We start from the raw sequence: 18,055 nt of genomic DNA on the forward strand, positions 1-18,055 counted from the left end.
GTGCCCCAGGCGCACAGGCCCGGGGCGGGGAGGGGAGGAAGCGCCCCGGAGCCCGGGCAGCCCAGGCCCCCTGGACAGAGGGGGCACAGACCTCCCAGGGCGCTTAGCACAGACCCTGGTGACCTGAGGCTCCCTGGCTGTCTCTCTGTCCCAGGCCCCTCCTGGCCGTGGGCACAGGCTGAGTCCCACTAGAGTCTGTGGGGTCCAGACCCTGGCGTCTGGCCGCCCCTGGAAGGCACGTGGCGACGTCAGCTGTGTGTGCCTGGAGGCTCCCCTGCAGAGGCTGGTCGGGGCCTGGGCAGTGCCCCCTCCTCCTCTCTGGGGGTGTCTCCGCACCCCGAGCACAGAGCTACGAGAGATGCAGAAACGAGCCGGCCGTGCATTTTCACACAACACTTTATTGAACTTGCAACAGCAAACAGGGGCTCAGAGCCGAGGGTGCGCGCCTTCCCCTGGGAGACCTTCCTGTCCTTAGACGAAAGCAGGAATCCCACAGGGGTGCGGGTGCTGGAGCCCCCCACCTGGGAGCCTGTGCGGACTCGACTCTGGGTGGGGGCGCATGTTCTGAGGTTGGGGCGTTGAGAGGCGGTTCTGGGGACAGCAGGGCTGACGTGGACCTGCGGCCCATGGGCTCCTGCGCTGGGTCCCCGCAGGGCAGCTGGACCCCGGCCTCGGGCCCCCTGGAGCCGGGTGACTGACTGCTAGAGCCCGAGCACGTGGAGGAGCCTGCCTCCTGCTGTGGGTGCAAGTGGGGCCCAAGGGCCTGCCCCTGCTGCCCTGCCCTGTGGTGTCCCAGGATCCCCAGGGATGCCCTAGGTCAGCGGCCTGAATCTGTGGGGCACGCCCAGGGCCCAGGAGGCCATATCCAGCTGTGAGAGGGCTCGCTCAGCCCGGGGCCAGAATGCAGGCCTGGCCAGGGCCCCGGGGCACTGGATCCCATTAGTGCTGGGCCTAGGGGGCTCGAATCGCTCCTGCCCCCACAGAGCCCGGGGCCAGGCCAGCCCAGGTCCCTCAGGATCAGGGTCTGGTGTCCTGTGCGGGGGGTGCCACCCTCCGGGAGGGACAGCAAGACGAGGCAGGGCACGGTGACGGCGGGCCAGAGCCTCCGGACCCCCGCCCACACCGCCACGCTCTGCCCCAGAGGCCCACAAGCATCGAGCTGTCCCGTGGACGCGGAGGGCAGAGGGTCCTGGGCCTGTGCGGGGCCTCGGGGCAGGGGCTCAGTGCCGCCCTGGCTGTGCCCGTCACTGCCCAGTGAGGGGCACGAGCTGCAGTGGCCACGGGGCAGGAAGGGAGTCCTGGGCCCGACAGTGTCGTCCCTCGGGGGCTGAGGGGACCCTGTGATCGAAGTCCCGGAGGGGGAGCTCCAGGGCATGGTCCGTCGCAGGGCCTCTGGGGTGGCCCAGGCAGGTGCTGAATGGAAGGGGACCCCGTTTTTTGTCTTGAAGCTCACCATGTCCGGAGCCCCCATGCCTGCACCGTCTTGTTGCACTGGGAGGATGGGGAGGGAGTTCCATCGCTGGGGGGGATGTTGGACAATGGCCTGGCCGGGAGGGGGTCCGGGTGGCTCAGGCTGGGTGGCTGGGCCCGGGGAGGCCTGCTCCTCCACCCTGGGTGGTGTCTCAGAGGCCGGAGAAGGGAGGAGAGGCCCGGGCTCCGGGGACACTTGCTCCAGGCCCAGGGGCCTCGTGGGGAACTCCTCAGGTCCCGCTGGAAAGAGGCCGACGGGGTCAGCGTCTCCAGCAGGCTATGTGTCCCCCGCTGCGGGCCCCGGGGGTCCTCATGGCTCCCGCGTGGCCCCCCGGCCTGACCCTGTGCTCAGCCCCCCACACTGGTGCCCGGGCCCTGCAGTGGGTGCCCGCCCGCCCAGCCCTGGCCTGGGGTCCTGGAGGCTGGAGCAGAAGAGGAGAGCCCCAGAGATGAGGACTGGGGCCCCGAGAGCTCTGTCCCCTGTGGGCAGCCCCAGCAGGCCGAGTCGGGAGGGGCCGGGGCCCTGAGCCCACCTGGGGGGGGCAGGTCGCACCGCATCCTCCGGAGATGGGTCATGAAGGCCCAAAGGTGTCTGAGCACTGCCTCGTCCTCCTGGGCCCAGGGCTGGGCCAGAGAGTCCTGGAGGAACTCCCGGAGGCTTCCAGGGGCAGCTTCAGGAGGCGCTCTGGGCGGTGGGGGAGAGTCAGACCCAGAGGGCCCCGCCCTGGGGCCCTTGGTGCCCCCAGACCAGCGGCTGGGGTCCCGCTGTGCCCAGGAGCGCCATGCACTGGCCGGGGTGGCCCCTGCCCACTGTTCCTCTCAGGGAGCCCCGATGCACCCGCCTGCCCTGCCGTCCCCCCGCCCCAGGTCTGGGTGCTGCTCAGAGCACAGGGTCACCGCCCCTGTCCCTGCCCCCCCCCCGGCACACCTGGGCTCCCAGGGGCTCACTTACTCCTGTACACCTTGAGGATGGTGTAGGCCATGGCCGTGAGCACCCTCTCCCCATTGAGTACGTAGGCATCCCACAACTTCAGGGTGAGCGAAAAGGGGGTCTAGGGGACAGCGGGGTGGGAGGAGCGGCCTGAGCAGGGCCCCTGGGGGGCTCGGCTGGGGCTAGGCTAGGCCTGCCATCTGCCCCCCGGCTGCCTCCGACGAGGCCCCACCGCCCCCCCCCCGTGCGTGCCCTCCTCCCAGGGAGATCAGGGCTCCCGGCCGCTCGGGGTTCCGACCCCGGCCAGCACCTCCCGCACCCCTGGGGGCACAGACTCTGCCCCCACTTGATGACACCACGCTCCAGAGGACCCCAGGCTGGCCGCCCGATGGGCCGAGGGCCTGTCCACACCCCAGGCTGACCCGGCCTTCCCCAGGGGAGCTGAGGCAGAGACGGCCCGCCCCCCGGAACCTCGTCCAGGGACCCTCTGGGCTTCTCCAGGACGGGCTGGGCTGCGAGCCTCAGCCTCAGGGCCCCGGGGTCAGGCCTGGCTCGTCTGGAGGGTGGGGCTGAGCTGGGCCTTCCCCGGGGGCAGGGGGCAGGTCCGGGAGCGGGGGTCCCAGGGGGGCCTCACCCAGCCGAGGAAGCACTGCAGGAACCACTTTGGGGTGTAGATGCTGGCGGACATCTGCTCCTCGTCCTGGCGGGAGGGCAGGAGGTGCTCAGGCCCCACGCCGCGGCCCCTGGAGCCGGGTGGACGCGCTCCCCACGGCCCAGCCCAGCCCAGCCCCGAGGGCGCCCCAGGGCCCCAGGGGGAGAAACGTGACCCCAACTCTGGGCAGCTCAGAGGGCCGTGCCCCCCACCCCCTGCCCCAGGCCCCGGGGACGGAGCCTCAGGAGCTCCCACTCGCCATGTGCTTCCTCAGGTCGGGGAGAGCTCTTTGGAGGACGCGCTCGTGATGAGCCTGGAACCTGAGGAGCTTCGGGAAGCCTGGGAGACGAAGAAGCCTGAGAAGGCCCCAGGCCCCCACGGTCAGGGCCTCCTCCTGCACCAGGTGGGGTGGGGGTGTCGGGGCAGGGGCCTCCCCCCACGCCCTGACCCCCGTGTGCCCACTGCCCTCGGAGCCCTGACTGGACCCGCTCTTCCCAGAGGGCAGGGCTGCCTCCCAGAACAGGGGCGCGGGGCCCGGGGACCCTCGTCCTCACAGAGACCCCGCGGGGCGTGGGCTGGGGGCTGAGGACCAGGCCCGGCTGACCCAGAACCCTCTCTCCTGCAGGGGCTGATGCGGGGACAGGCGGGTCCCCAACCCCGAGGGGCAGCGGGTGCAGGCCACGGGGAGGGTGATGGGTGTGCACGGCCCTCTGTGGGGCTTGGGAGTGAGACTGGAGGCCCCCGGGAGGGGGAGACGCTGCCCCCTGGGCCCCGTGTGGCCGTGGGCAGGCAGGGGGGCCTGGGGGGGCAAGCAGGCAGCCGGGCGGGAAGCTGGGGGAGCAGCGGGAGTGCAAGCCCAGCCTGCAGACGGTTGGGTGGGTGGCCGTGGCTCCGGGACCCCGAGGCCACCGGGGAGGCGGGTCCCTTGCCCGTGGGGAGGCGGGCTGGGGGTCCCCGCCTGCCCCCCGGTGCAGCAGCCTGCAGGGAGGTCCTCCTGAGCTCCCCTCCCGCCCGGCGGCCCGGGGGCCCCTACCGTGCATGGCGTGCCTGTTGTTGGTCATCAGCTGGGCCAGCACCCAGAAGGCGTCCTCCTCGGGCAGGAACATGAGGAGGATGGCCGCGATCTCGCTCATGCCCTGGCAGTAGCCCACCTCCTGCAAGAGCCAGAGCCCCACGGAGGGCGTGCGCCGCGAGGCCCCCTCTGAGCCCTCCCTGCAGGCGTCAGGCTCCCCCGGCTCCCTCACAGCCCGGGCTCCCGGAGGGAGCTCCCAGAGGGCGGGGGGGCAGGTGAGGGCCACCCGGACCAGCTCGGGCGCCAGCACCCCGGGCCCTGCTACCGAGCCCTGCAGCCACTGTGCCAGGGCCCCATCCTCAGACCAGCAGGGGGGCCTCCGTGAGCTGTGCCAGGCTGCAGGGGACCCGCCAGGTCTGGAGACACCCCGGAGGGCAGGTGGGGGGCCTGACTGTGGCCCTGGCAGGTCCCACGATGGGAGCTGGGCCAGGACACCCAGCGGGGCCGGGGAGCGTGTGAGCTGGGGTCCTCGGGGACCCTTCTGGAATGCGCCATGGAAGGGGGCGGCCTCCTGGGCGCCTCGGCCTCATGCCCTTCAGGGGAGTGGGAGTCTCCCCACCCGGGTTCTCGTCAGTAGTGCCGTCTGTCAGGGTCCAGACCCGAGCTCTAAGACGGCCGCGGTGCACGCGGGGGCCCCGGGCAGCCCCGGCCCTCGGGCACACAGGCCCTGCCTCCCCTGGGAGGTCTGCACCCCGCCCCCTGCCCATCCCGGAGGAGAGAGACCCTCCCCGGCATCTCAGGGCCGCGGAGCTGGGGCCCTAACTGTGAGTCCCGCTGGTCACCAGCACTCAGGACAAGGCCGCCCGCTGGGCAGGAGGTGGGGGCAGGGACACTCACGGTGTCGTACACCGAGTAGGCCGCCAGCACGTGGAACAGGGCTCGCTGCCTAGGAGGGGGGACAGCGAGGGGCTCTGCTCAGTCAGCCCCTGCCCAGCGAGGCCTCCGAGGTGCCAACACCCGCCCTGCAGGCCCCGCGGCCCGAAGGGCCCCTCCGTGGTGGAGGATCTCTGGGTCAGGTCTGCGCACGGGGACAGGCAGCGACCTCACACGTGCAATGTGCCGGGGGTTAAGTGCACTCTGGGGTGTCCAACGCCTCCAAGCGGCTCCCGCCATGGGGTGTGCAGCTCTGGGCTCCCCCAGCGCCGCCAGCGCCCCCTCCAACCTTGGAGCGGCACCCCCTGCACGCCCCCTGGGAGCCAGCGCTCCCCCTGCCTCAGTCCCCGCAGGCCCTGACACCTCTCCTCCCCTGCCCTGGCCTGGCCCGTGTCCTGGGAACACCACCAGCCCCACGTGGCCCCTGCCCTGAGCCCACGCAGCCGGGGCATCCGTGGCCCTGAGCGCACCCCCAGGCCTTCCCAAGTGTCCCTGGACTGGACTCTGTGGGGAGCACCCTGGGCCTGCCCATCCCAGAGCATCTCGGGGCTCCAGGTCTGAGCCGCCGTGAGGAGAGCAGGGAATGTCGTGCAGGTGTGACCCGGATACAGGTTGCGAACCCATGGGGTCACTATCTGAGCCCCTGGGAGGTATGGGGTGCGGCCCCCTCAGCGCTGCCAGGAGCCACCCGATGCCCCCCGCACTGCGGCCTGAGTCTGCACCCCGGCTCTGCAGCCCCCGGGCCTGGGCTGCTGGAGGCCGGCTCCCCCTGGGCCGGGGGTCACAGGTCAGCCTGACCTGGCCGCGCTCTGAGGGCCGCGGGGGCCCCGGGGGCAGCAGGTTCCCTGCAGGGAGGAGCACCGAGCTCTCGTGGGGAGACGGTCCGAGCGGCCCCCCGGGAAGCCCAGCCACCCTTGCCTGGCGGCTCCCCAGCCCCGCCCCTGGCGCCCCTGCAGGTCACCCCTGGGGTCCCGGGCTCCCACACACCCCGCCCGCTGCACACAGAGGTAGCTGCACCCTCTGCTCCACCCACCTGCACCCCCCTGTCGGGGCTCCCTGCCTTCCCCACCTCCCGCGGCCCCTGGGGACTCTACGGGACACCCGGGCTTCTGACGGGAGCAGGCCGTCCAGAGAACCCCAAGGTGGCCGGGGAGGCTGAGCATGTCCCACAGGGGGCAGCTGCACCGCGTCCTTGTGTGGGGGGGGGGCAGGACCGATAGTGTAGGGGTGGGGGGTCTGGGGGTGTGGGGGATGGTGTGGGGGTGATGTAGGGGGATGGCGTGGGGGCGGTGGTTGAGGGGATGGGGTGGGGGGCTGCGGACACAGGGCACCCCCTTCTCTAAGGTGCACACGGAGACGTCTACAGATAAAGGCGACCCCAGTCTGGGGTTTGCCGTGATCCCCTGCCCCTGGGGCCCCGTGTGCTCAGCGCAGGGCCTGCCTGGACCGGGGCGGCATCTGGGGGTCGTCATGCTCTGTGTGCTCACCAACTGCAAATTGTCTAAAATAAAGTGCCCAGAATTCAGAAGTACATAAAGCACCGAGGGTGGGTGTCACCCTGACCTGTCCGACCCTCGTCGGGTCCATGTGTCCCGGTCCAGCCGCGGCCATGCACCCTGGCCCCCAGGTCCCCTTACTGCCCCCCACGCCCCCACCCCGGCCCCCTGCTCTTCACGGGGCCGCCCCTCACCCCCTTGGGGTTCAGCTCAGACGGTGACCCCTGGAGGCCCCGTCCTGGGGCCTCCCCATCCCCGAGACCCTGGGGGTGGGGGCACGGGGGTCATCCCCAGCACCCTACCATGTGGCAGTGTGTTGTTTGCTGCCGTCGCTCCCCCCGGCCTCGGAGACCCCGTGTCCCCGGCACAGAAGCCCCCGGGCCTCCCCTGGGCCCCCGAACCCCGCTGGCCCAGCAGCCTCACCCGACCCCGTAGCGGTCCCAGAACATGGTGTGACTGCGGAACGTGCGGTTGACGTCCAGGTCGATCTGCATGATGTCCCGGGAGGAGACCAGGGCCGCCTCCTTCATTTCCTGCGGGGAGACCCGGGAGGAGGAGCCGGCGTCAGGGACACAGACCCCGACCTGTCAGCAGCTGCCATCCTGGGCAGGGAGCCCTGGGGCCACCATGGGAGTGTGTCCTGCAGGAACCTGCCTCCTTCCGCTGGGAGGCCAGGGACGGCGGGAGTGCCCACCGTGCCCGCGGGGCCTGCGTGAGGGCCTGTGCCCAGCTGTCGTGGGCGGGGAGGGGACTGAGGGTCAGCCCGGGTGGGGAGGGGACATGGAGGGTCAGCCCGTGTGGGGAGGAGACATGGGGGTCAGCCCGGGTGGGGAGGGGACATGGGGTTCAGCCTGGAGGGGAGGAGAGGAGACATGGGGGTCAGCCCTGGACAGGGAGGGGACATGGAGGATCAGCCCAGGTGGGGAGGGGACAGGGGAGTTCAGCCCGGGTGGGGAGGGGACATGGAGGGTCAGCCCTGGGCAGGGAGGGGACTGAGGGTCCACGGGGAGTGGAAGGGCCCCACCTGGTATTTCCCGGCATTCCTGGCCTTAACCTGGTCGACGTTCAGCAATCGCAGCCACACCTGTCCCCGCACCTGGGGCGGGACCCCTTTGTAGACCTGGCGCGCGCAGCTGCGGGGAGGAAGGCAGTGCTGGTGAGAGGGGCCCAGGGCGGCCCCTTGGAGCCCAGGGGCCACGAGGCATCTAGAAGGTTCCGGCTTCGGCTCCAGGGTGTCTGCAGAGAGGCTGGGTCTCCCTGGAGCTGGGTCCCGTCCCCCACGAGGAGCAGGGACCGTGGCCCGACCTGACGCTCCCCCGCCGCCGTCCCGGGGCCTGGGGAGGCTCGGGCTCCCAGCAGACTCTCCCCAGGCAGGGGGCTCCCCCGAGGACGGGGCAGGAGGACACTGAGGGCGGCCCCCAGCCCCGTCAGGACGGAGAGCCCTCGGGGCACCCAGCGCCCCACCTTCTCGCTGGGGAGGTAGTGGTCCCATCGCTTGAGCATTTTTATCCATTTGTCCGCGCGCCGGGTCTCCTGGCGGAGTTTCTGGAAGAGGACAAGCGGGGGCCGCAGGTGAAGCTCCAGCCGCGGGAGATGGGCGCTCGGGCCACGTCCAGTCCCCCGCGGGACCCGGAGGAGCCAGGAAGGCGCAGGGCCCCCCGCGGACCACGGCTCCGGGTCTGGGGTGCGTTCCCGGCAGCCCGTGCAGCGCTGGGACGGGGGACTGGGGAGACGCCCGGGGATGTCCTGGGGGACGGGTGCAGACAGCTGGCCCCAGCCCCCCCCACGTCCTGCCCAGGGCCCAGGACGGGCTCTCACCTTGGCCTCGCGGGGGCTGGGGCCGGGCAGCTCCTTGTCCCTGGAAGGCAAGAGACGCAGAGCCCTGAGGCCCCGGCCCCACTGCCACCCCCCCCCACCCCGTCTGCACCTAGGGGCAACGTTTGGCAGTGCAGGTGACGGCGGCAGGATGCCCGGCGCAGGGTGAGGGCTGCCCCGATCGGGCCCATGGCCCGCAGTTCTGCTGCTTCAGAGCATTTCTTACGGAGCCACCTAGACAGGGCCGTGTGTGCACATCTCACCGTCCTCACCCTGCTTGTGCCGCGAGATGACCAAGTGTCTACGTGGTGACCCGGCGCTCGGCTCCCACCGACCTCCTGTCCACGTGTCGGGAGGGGGCCGTGGTGACCGGAGCCACGGCGGTGGGGTAGGCCGGGCAGACTGCGTGGGAAGGGTGTTGGTGTGTTCAGGCCACGAGGAGGGCGTAGGTGTGCTCACACACGGCGTACGCTCAGCGGGCCGCCCCAGGGACCCCCGGCCCTGCCTTGGGGCCCTCGTGCCGCACACGGTGGCGGCGTGGAATTCCTGCTCACGCTGGAGACAAAGTGGGTGTGTGTGTGTCTGAACCTGAGCTGTTGGTTCACGCCTCTGAGCAACTCCTTTGACTTTTTCCTAGATCTTTAGCGATTAAGGAGTTTTTTTTGAAGCCCAAGTACGACCACATTTTGAAGCCAGAAGACTGTCTGTCTGAACCATGCACCATCCTGCAGCTGGACATGAGAACCGTGCAGATCGCTGACCTGGAGGTGAGAGCCCCGGAGGCTAAGTGGGCGGCACACGTACCAGACTCTGTGCGAATAAACAGATTGAGGAAACTTGCCTTTGATTTTCCCTGAGTATTGTCTTTTTTATGCTCTGATTTTGTATTTTTACATTATTTTTTCACGGACCTCTTTAACATCATCAGTCATTTTTATATTTATGTTTAATATTTTCAACATCTTGAGATTCTAATAAATTATATCTAGTTTCTTCAAGGATTTCAAGTTAAAAATTTTTTTTCTAAGTTGTGCTACCGTGGATGACAAGATTCTTAATTCTTACTCTTACATTCCCCCTGTTGCCACGAGGTGGCGCGTGTGCATTCAGGAGGGTCTCATTTTAAGGGTGTGCTCAGAGGTGCAGAGCTTGGGAGCGGGTCCCTGGAACCCCGTGGAGCTCAGCCGGGAGCTAAGCTGTTGGCTCTGCACTTAGTTTCGCAGTATAGAGAGGCCCAGTTCTTTATGCCAAGAATTGAGAAGAAATAGGATTCCACTCAAATATGGGGCCAGAAAATGAGGCAAGTGAGGCCCACGTTGCTTGAAACCTTTTCTGATTATCTGCAGCATGTGAATTTGTGCTGCCAGCTTTAGTAGTTCTTTCCTGAGGAGCAGGTTTGCTGTGTTTGGCTACACTAGCAAGTTGCATCCACAGTTACTAGACTAGACATGGGGCCGGGCAGTGCAGCGGCATCTGAGTGGGGCTGGCGGAGGACAGCTGCTAGTTCCTGCTCCGGAGTCCTCACGGCCTGCTGTCACGCGCTCACGGGAGCCGCATCCCTTCCTTATCGTTTGCCTGAACAGACCATGAAAGGCGAGCTGCACTTTGAGATCAGGAAGGCTGGCACACTGCATGGATTTACGGCCTGGTTCAGTGTCCAGTTCCAGGACAAGCCACAGCTGGTGCTGAGCACAGGCCCGTTTCACCCGTGAGTGTGCAGCACCCGCAGGGGCTCCGCTGCCCCGGGAGGAGCGGGTGCAGGTCCCCTGCCGCGCGGCTGTCGGGGAGGCAGCAGCGTGTGCGGGCGGTGGGCAGGGGACCGGGACCGTGCTCCACCGACCCCTGCCCTGGGCTGCCCTGCTTGCCCTCTGACCCCTGCATGAACGGGCGGGGCGCGCTTTGCCTGCCTCAGTTGCCCTGGACGCTGCTTCAGCTTCCCATGGTCTAATACAAGCACAACCCTTGGAATTGTAGGGGCTTTTAACTCCCCAAGACTTTCTTGAGGAAGGTCAGTGTTTCTTGAGACAAATTTTTTTTAAAGATTTTATTTGAGGGAGAGAGTGGGCGAGAGAGCACATGAGCAGAGGGCGGGGGCAGGGGAGGGAGAGGCAGACGCCCCGCTGAGCAGGGAGCCCGATGCGGGACTCGATCCAAGGCCCCGGGGTCATCCCTGAGCCAAAGGCAGACGCTCCCCGGACTGAGCCCCCAGTCGCCCCTGGGACACTTCTGTAGCGTTTTCACGCTGCACGCTGCTCAGGCGTGCCGGGTGCTGCGGTCTGCCTCGGAGCTGGACCCAGCAGCCCGGCACAGTGCTGTCTTCATGGGGCCTCCGTGGGCCTGTATGGTAGGTGCCCGGGGCCGGGGCGGGCAGCCGCGCTGCTCGGGTCAACACTGGCTGCAGCAAGGGTCCTCAGGGCCTCGCGTCCATCCGCACCACAGGAGCCAGGCTGTTGGCCGGAGCGTCCGTGGAGGTGGCGGGGCCAGGGCTCCGGCCGCCCTTCCTGGTCCTGGCGCACAGATGCGAGCTGTCACCAGTCGAGGGCGGGAACTCAAGCCCCGGGCGGTCGTGTGCCCGCACACGGTGGGCTGGGGCAGGCAGGTGCCGAGCCTGGGCAGCGCTCTGGGACGCGGGGACAGGGGCCCTCATGGCGGCCGGGGCCAGAGGGACGTGAGGGCTGAGCGTGACCCCGAGGCCATGGAGCCATGTCCTCAGGGCCTGCAGAACCCAGAGAGCGCGGAGCGTGACCATTTGTCCCAGATGTCGCACTTGCCACACCCCCTCCAGCCCGACTCCCAGGGGCAGCGGCCTTCCTGCGCTGCGGAAACTAGAACTCGGCGTTGGCAGCCTAGGGACCGGGCAGGGACGCGGTAGATGCCCCGTGCCAGGGTGCGGGGGCCTGGGAGCACCTAGAGCCGCGTGCTTGCTGGGCTGTGGCTCAGTCCCTGGCGCCCACAGAGGCCTCGCCGTTGGCCTGGTGCGTCTGCCCCACGGGGGAGCCTGGGGGTCCGCCCCACAGAGGTGACGCGTGCCCCGTGTCTTGCACAACCACCTTGCAGAAGCAGGTGCTGTTTATGATGGACGAGCCCGTGTCCGTGTTCTCGGGAGTTGTGGTCACAGGCTCAGTTGTGTTGCAGAGAAACCCTGTGTGGAGGAGGCACATGTCCGTGGCGCTCAGCTGGTCCATCACTTCCACACAAGACCCCACATCGCAGAAAGTAAGGCTCGTGCTGCAGGGCGGATGCTGGGCGCTGGTGCTGGGAGACGGGCATGGCGGTCGCGGTGCCACGGCTTCGGCCTGGCTCGCCTGCGCTGCTTTCTCACCCTCCTCATGGGAAGTGGATGCCGTTATTGGTAGAACAGGAAACGGGGGCAGGAAGGTGAGTCTGAGGGCAGGGGCCCAGCCCAGGACCACCCTTCCCATGTCCAGGAGGCCCCGGTGGAGAGTGGGCCGGGCCGCCGTTCCCACACCTGGTGCAGGATGGCAGAGGGGACGCGACGGTTCTCCTCTGGTCTCCTACCTGTTTTGTGCTAATTTTATGTCAAAGTCTTAATGTTGGTCATTAAGGAAACTTCTCTGCCTGGAAGTGGCTCTTGGGTGCCATCCTGAGTCGTCATCAGGAGGTGCTGCGTGTGAGTCACACTCAAGTGGTTTATTATGACTGATTTGCTTTGTCTGTTTTCAGGTTGGAGAGAAGGTCTTTCCCATCTGGAGATGACGGTCGAAGTTGTGGAAGCAGGTGCTGCAGGAACGAGCCCGGGCGGAGACGCGCTTGGGTGTGAGCCCACATTCCTGTGGCCCGTGAGCTCCCCTGCCCGGTAGCGGGACACCCGTGTGCGTGTGCGCTCCCTTCCTCGGGGCCTCCACAGGTGCCGCGTGGGGCTCGGCGGGGACCCCTCACCCCTGTCACTGCCCGTGTCTGTGCTCTAGAAGTAGGCTGTGTCCCCAGGTGTCCACAGTCTGGCTCGTGGCCGAGTCAGTGGCACCGTGTCCCTAAGCTAGGTCTAGATCTCAACTCGTAGGGCACACCCGCATCAACCTTGTACTCCTGTGAAAGTAGCTGTTCACGCATCATGTGTCATGGTGTCCTTGCTGCCCGGGCCCCTCCCTGTCGTGCGAAGGTGGGCGCCCCAAAGCTGTGCAGGGCCTGGAGGCGGCGATGCATGTGATGGGACTCTGCATGGATAGTACAGTCGTAGAGATGTCTTCCATGTAAATTATGTGTTGGCGCATAGCACATACTCAATACATATTTTTAAAGAAATGAGTGTTGGCGTGTTTCTGTGCGCGTGTGCTGTGTCGGCAAGCGTGGGATCGTACCACGTGTGCTGCTTTGTAGCCTTTCTCACCTGGTGTGAAGGAACGTCCCTGCCTGTAGGTCCAGGTCTACGTCTTTTGGTGTGTATTGTTTTGATTTTTAGTTGACTTTACATTGCAATATGAACAGTATATCCCAACCGCATGAGTGACGGGTGTGCAGGTGTGCATCTCCCTGTAACAAGCACTCGACCGAGACCGTCAGCCGAGAGCGGCCGCCCCAAGTGCCCGGCATGCAGTGCCTCCGAGGGTGGTGCCCCTGGTGACGCTCAGCTTCCTGGGTCCGGTGGGGCACACAGGCTGCTTCTGGAGCCCGAAGCTTGTGCTGCCCACACTCCTAGGCTGAGGCTCCCGGCGGGGGGCCGTTAGGAGCAGGTGTTTGGGAGGTGCTTAGGCCTCGAGGGGGTCCCCCCGAGACGGACTCGTGCCCTTCCGGGGGAGAGCCCCGCAGAAGGTGGCTGCCCGGGGACTGGGCCGGGTCTTCAGGTCCCAGGGGGGAGGCCGCTGGGCTGGGGGACGTCCAGCCCCCGGGCCGTTGAAGCCGCTGGGCCGGTGCCATCCAGGCCCTGTCCCTTGCTGTGAGCGTCACTCAGCTCATGGGCACCTGTGAGCCCCAACCCCGTGTTGCCGCGGGTTCCCGCCACGTTCTGTCCCGCCGGTGGTCAGCGGGTGGCCAGCGGGTGGCCTCCCGGGCCCGGCCCCGGCAGGTGCGGCCAGGTGGTGCGTGTGGGCCCGCACGTTCCCCTTGGGTGCACAGCTGCCGTGGGGCTCCCGGGAGCCAGGGTCCTCAGCGTCGGCCATCCTTGGCGGGGCCCGGCTAGAAGCCCTTCACAGGCTTGTTCTGCGAACACCTGCTCCGTGGCTTAGTCTTCTATTTTGATAAACAGAAGTTCTTAAGTTTTATTTTGTCCGATTCGACATTATTTTCCTTAAGGATGCACTTGCTGCGTCCGGTGGAAGGAATCTGCTCTCCGTTTCCAGCTCCGTCGTTTGCCCTGGCGCACAGCTCAGCGCCCCCGGCCTCGGTTTCTCTCGGGCCGTCAGGGCGGGCTCGGGATTTGCGTCCCCGGGGGTGGCTGCTCCGGCGGTGGAGTTGCAGCTTCTTTCCTCTCCTGCTGCGCGCACCCTTGCTTTCTCCTCTAGAGCTGCTGCGGCGGCAACAGCATGTTTTGATTTATTTTCAGTATCTCCCAGTTCCAAGTATTTTCTAATTCCCATTATGAGCTCTTCTGCTGTCCCAGGGCTATTTAGAAATTGTGGCTTAATTTCCAAAGGTGGAATTTTCTAGGTATTTTTTCTTATTAATCTCTAGCTGAATGTCACTGTGCTCAGAGGACGACCTGAGTGATCTCACTCCCCTGAGGTCACAAGGACTCGAATGTGCGTCATGCTGTCGGATGATGTGGAGGCCACCATGTCGCCAGGAACGGCTCGGGCAGCCGTGTTCCGTGTTGCTCGGTCAGCCCCGATGCTTTGGCCGCTTGCGCCTCCTCGTCCCCTCAGGCAGCCGACACGGGAGGGAGCGGGCCTCCGAGGACACAGCTGCACCTCGGCGGCCTCATTTGACCCATGTCCTTAAGGCCCCGATCTGCAATGCAGTCACAATGCAGGGCCCTGCTGTGACCCCTGACATCTCCATGCTGGGATGGAACCCCCACTGCGGAGCGGGCCTCTGGGGATGTCGGGGGCTCCTGAATGATGCGGGGGTGAGGCTGCAGGGCATGTCGGGGGCACCTGAATGATGGGGGGTGGCAGGGGATGTCAGGGGCACCTGTGGGGGTGCCTGGCATTCCTGTGGCACAGCCCCACCCCACGCTGCTCACAGGGCCACGAGCTTGCCAGCCCCCATCCCGGCGCCCCTTGGAGGCCTGGCAGCTGGCCTGTGCTCAGGGTAGGGTGGCTTTAGGGGTATCTGCTCACTGGGGCTGCCCCCGCTGTGGGGGGGGGAACAGCCCCCTGAGCAGCCCCAGGCCAACCCCCTGGCCCGACCCCATGCCCTCTGCACCCCGGAGCTGACCCCGTGGTGGACCTGGAGGCTCAGGCAAGGTCATCGTTGCAACAGGAAAACCTCGACTGACCTGCATCTGTCTGGTTTTTTACAAAACGTGTTGTGCCCATGTGCGGCAGCGCCCAGGGCCCAGACTGGGTGGGGGCGACTCGTGGGCGTGCAGCGCGGCCTGCTGCCCCTGCTGCGGCGTCGGGGCCCTCGAGGGTAAGCTCCAGCCTCCTCCGGCCTCCGGCCTCCAGCCTCCGGCCTCTGGCCTCCAGCCACCGCAGCCCGGCCAACCCGGGTTCTGAGTGGTTCCCAGCCTTCCCCCCTGAGGCCAACACGGGGTCCGGCACGTGGCAGGCGCTGCGGGAGCAGGAGACCGAGGGGGAATGAGGCCGGTGCGCCCCAGGGAGCCTGCGGGGGGCTGGGGGAGGGGTGTGGTGCCTGGGCCAGGCCCGCTGCCCCGCAGCCTCCCGGCCCTGTCCCCGCTTCTGCGCCCCGAGAGGCCTGCAGGCGCCCCTGCCCCGGGCACACACCGGGCCACCGTCCCAGCAGCGGGGAGGGTGGCGAGCAGACGGCGGGAGGGAGCCAAGGCTTAGCCTGGATGTGCCAGGTACCTGGGTGCTGGGCTGCCCCGTCCGTCTGTTCGCCGCCCCTGGGGAGCCGAAGCTCAGCACCTCGGCCTTGCGATGGCCCCGCGTGGAGAGAAGCTCCCTGGGATGGCTGCTGCGTCCCGCCCCCAGCTGGTCTCCCTGGCCGCTCTGCTTCCACAGGAAATACGGAAAGTAGCAAGTGGAGCCTGGGGCCTGGCCTGGACTGAGCAAGGGGTGGGGGGCCGCCGGCAGGGCGAGTCCCCCCTGGAGCCCTGCCCCGGGCGCTGGTGGCAGCCGGAGGCACCAGCATAGGGCTCTCTTGATAGTCAGTTTATGCATTTGCTTGGAGTTTACACTAACCTATATTTAAGGTATATGATAATTTAGGTTGACATAGTGAGATAGAATTTTTTTTCTTTAGAAATTGTCCTTACAGTATTCGTGCAGGAAATAGTGACCTGACACAAGACACCTGTCCTCAACTTCGCACCGTGGTGAGAGGTAACCAGGATAAACTGCACTTTACTGTGAAAACTGACACCCACTTCCATCCTGCCAGGGTCTTGCGTCGTTTGCCTCATTGTCAAGGGGACTTTACTTTCCCTGCTCACATCACAAGGATGTGGCAAGGATCAGGTATATGGAACTGTGTTGGGATCTGTAAGAGACACACTCCAGCCAGCCAGCCATCTGTCCATCCATCTGTCTGTCTATTTATTGCCTTTATTGAGCTTTCATTCACACTCTGCATGCAGATGCTCACAGAGCCCCGAAATCACAGTGTCCCTCTTTTGTCAGACTAATAAATGGAACTTGAAGATGTTAAGAGGTTTCCCCAAGGTCATGCAGCTGCCAGGCAGGTGCTGGCGTGACCATGTGTTGTGACAAGCACTGGATGGTGACTTCTGGTGTGTTAAAAGAAGGCCCCTTGTGGGTTGGGAAGGGGCAGGGATGGGCAGGCTTCTTCACTGTCCTGCAGCTTTCTCCCTAATGCACGAACCACATTTGAGCTGTTCTGCTCCACTGCACACAGCCCAGAGGGCCGTGAATAATGCGGGAGGAGCTGGGACCCCTGGGGGAAGCAAAGGATCGGCTTTTGGGGGAGACGGGCCGTATCAGCTGGGAGTACTGTTAAGTGAGGCCTGGGAAATGAGTCCCATTTTTAAAATGTCATTTCATAAACTCACCCTGGAAGCAAATGCATTCTCTGCCGTGCGAGGAGTTCCACGTGCACTCAGAGCAAAGCAAACGGTGGTGATGTTGGTGATAATGACCATTGACATTTATTGCTATTTTGGGCCAGACTTTATGCAGCATCCCAAAATAGGTATTAGTGCAAATTTTACAAAAAAGAAATGGGCTACATATTAAAAAATACATAAAAGTGGAGGTTGAGTGGGAGCCCTATCAGGAATAAATGTGTTTGTTTTTAATGTGCCAGAACATAATTAATATTAAATGATGTGTAAACTAACTAACTAGGAAAATGTGGCTGTAGCCGGCCACAATCTACTCTTTTCCATCCAAGAGCAACAGCTCACCTCTGAAATTCATCAAAGTTCAGTTTGAACACAGAAGAGAGAAACTGGAGGCAAGCATAACTTCAATATTTTCAGCATTACTTTTAGTTAATTTGACATTTCATGTTGCCCTTTTTATATTTTGGGGAGCTGTATTTCCTAAAATATTCTCCCTTAAGAAGTACTGTCTTGTCAGGGTTCTCCTGAGAAGCAGAACCAATAGGATTTACGTGCGCTACCCATGTCATCTCTCTCGATCTACAGCGTCTCTATCTTTATCCTTCATCACTATCTGTATATGTGGATCCTGCCTCTCTCCCGCAGGCTGGAGACCCAGGAGACATCATGCTGCAGCTTGAGTCCGAAGGTCATCTGCCATCAGAATCCCCTTTCTCAGGGAGGTCAGTCTCATCTCTACTAAGACCTTCAACTGACTGCATGAGGCTCATCACACTGGAGAGCCTCATCTACTTTACTCAAAGTCTAATGATCTAAATGTTAATCACATCTAGAACATAACTTCACAGAGAAATCTAGAACAATGTTTGACTAAATAGGCCTAGCCAAGTTGGCACAAAATTAACCATCACAAGTGTCATTCATTTAAAAAAATATATGTTTGGTTTTTAAAATATTCTTGAACAAAAAGGATCCTGCATCTAGTCAAACATTTAGAGCTAACTTCTACTCTGCAGGTAGAAGGTCTAGTGAAACAGCAGTCCACAGACGCCAGGTCCCAACTGGGGAATTCTGGGGGATGGATACACTGCTCAGTCACTTGTGGCAGTGACAGCACAGATCCTGTCTCCACTCAGAGAGGGTGGGCTGAGAGAGAGGTCTAGGAGGCACAGGAACAAAATACAGCGTGTGCACCACGTTTGAGTCCTGATGGGAATAAAACCAACTGTCAAGGGACCCCTGGGTGGCTTAGTAGTTGAGCATCTGCCTTTGGCTCAGCACATGATCCCGGGGTTCTGGGATCGAGTCCCACATCAGGTTCCCGGCAGGAAGCCTGCCTCTCCCTCTGCCTATGTCTCTGCTTCTCTCTCAGTATCTCTCATGAATAAACTAAAAAACAAACAAACAAACAAAAAACACCCCAACTGTGGAAGAACATTTTCTTTTTCAGAAATGGCAAGTTTAAATTTGAAATAGGCACAAACTGACGTTAAGAAATCATGGTGAGGGGATCCCTGGGTGGCTCAGCGGTTTAGTGCCTGCCTTTGGCCCAGGGTGCGATCCTGGAGTCCTGGGATCGAGTCCTGCATCGGGCTCCCGGCATGGAGCCTGTTTCTCCCTCCTCTTGTGTCTCTGCCTCTTTCTCTCT

General features: G+C 64.3%; 1 protein-coding gene across 1 annotated transcript; it reads right to left on the reverse strand.

Annotated features, from left to right (window-relative positions):
• Positions 1-817: 817 nt before the first annotated feature.
• LOC129514504 (collagen alpha-1(III) chain-like) lies at positions 818-8,500 on the reverse strand. The gene is made up of 9 exons (XM_055333123.1): positions 8,411-8,500; positions 7,519-8,352; positions 6,918-7,027; positions 6,093-6,358; positions 5,081-5,843; positions 4,849-5,011; positions 3,266-4,606; positions 2,423-2,522; positions 818-1,710 (listed from the first exon to the last, which is right to left on the reverse strand). Exons 1-9 carry the CDS (start codon positions 8,498-8,500, stop codon positions 818-820), a joined length of 4,560 nt encoding a protein of 1,519 aa, XP_055189098.1.
• Between the last annotated feature and the right edge of the window lie 9,555 nt (positions 8,501-18,055).

Source organism: Nyctereutes procyonoides, unplaced genomic scaffold, assembly GCF_905146905.1.
Source record: "Nyctereutes procyonoides isolate TBG_1078 unplaced genomic scaffold, NYPRO_anot_genome, whole genome shotgun sequence".
Taxonomy (NCBI): domain Eukaryota; kingdom Metazoa; phylum Chordata; class Mammalia; order Carnivora; family Canidae; genus Nyctereutes; species Nyctereutes procyonoides.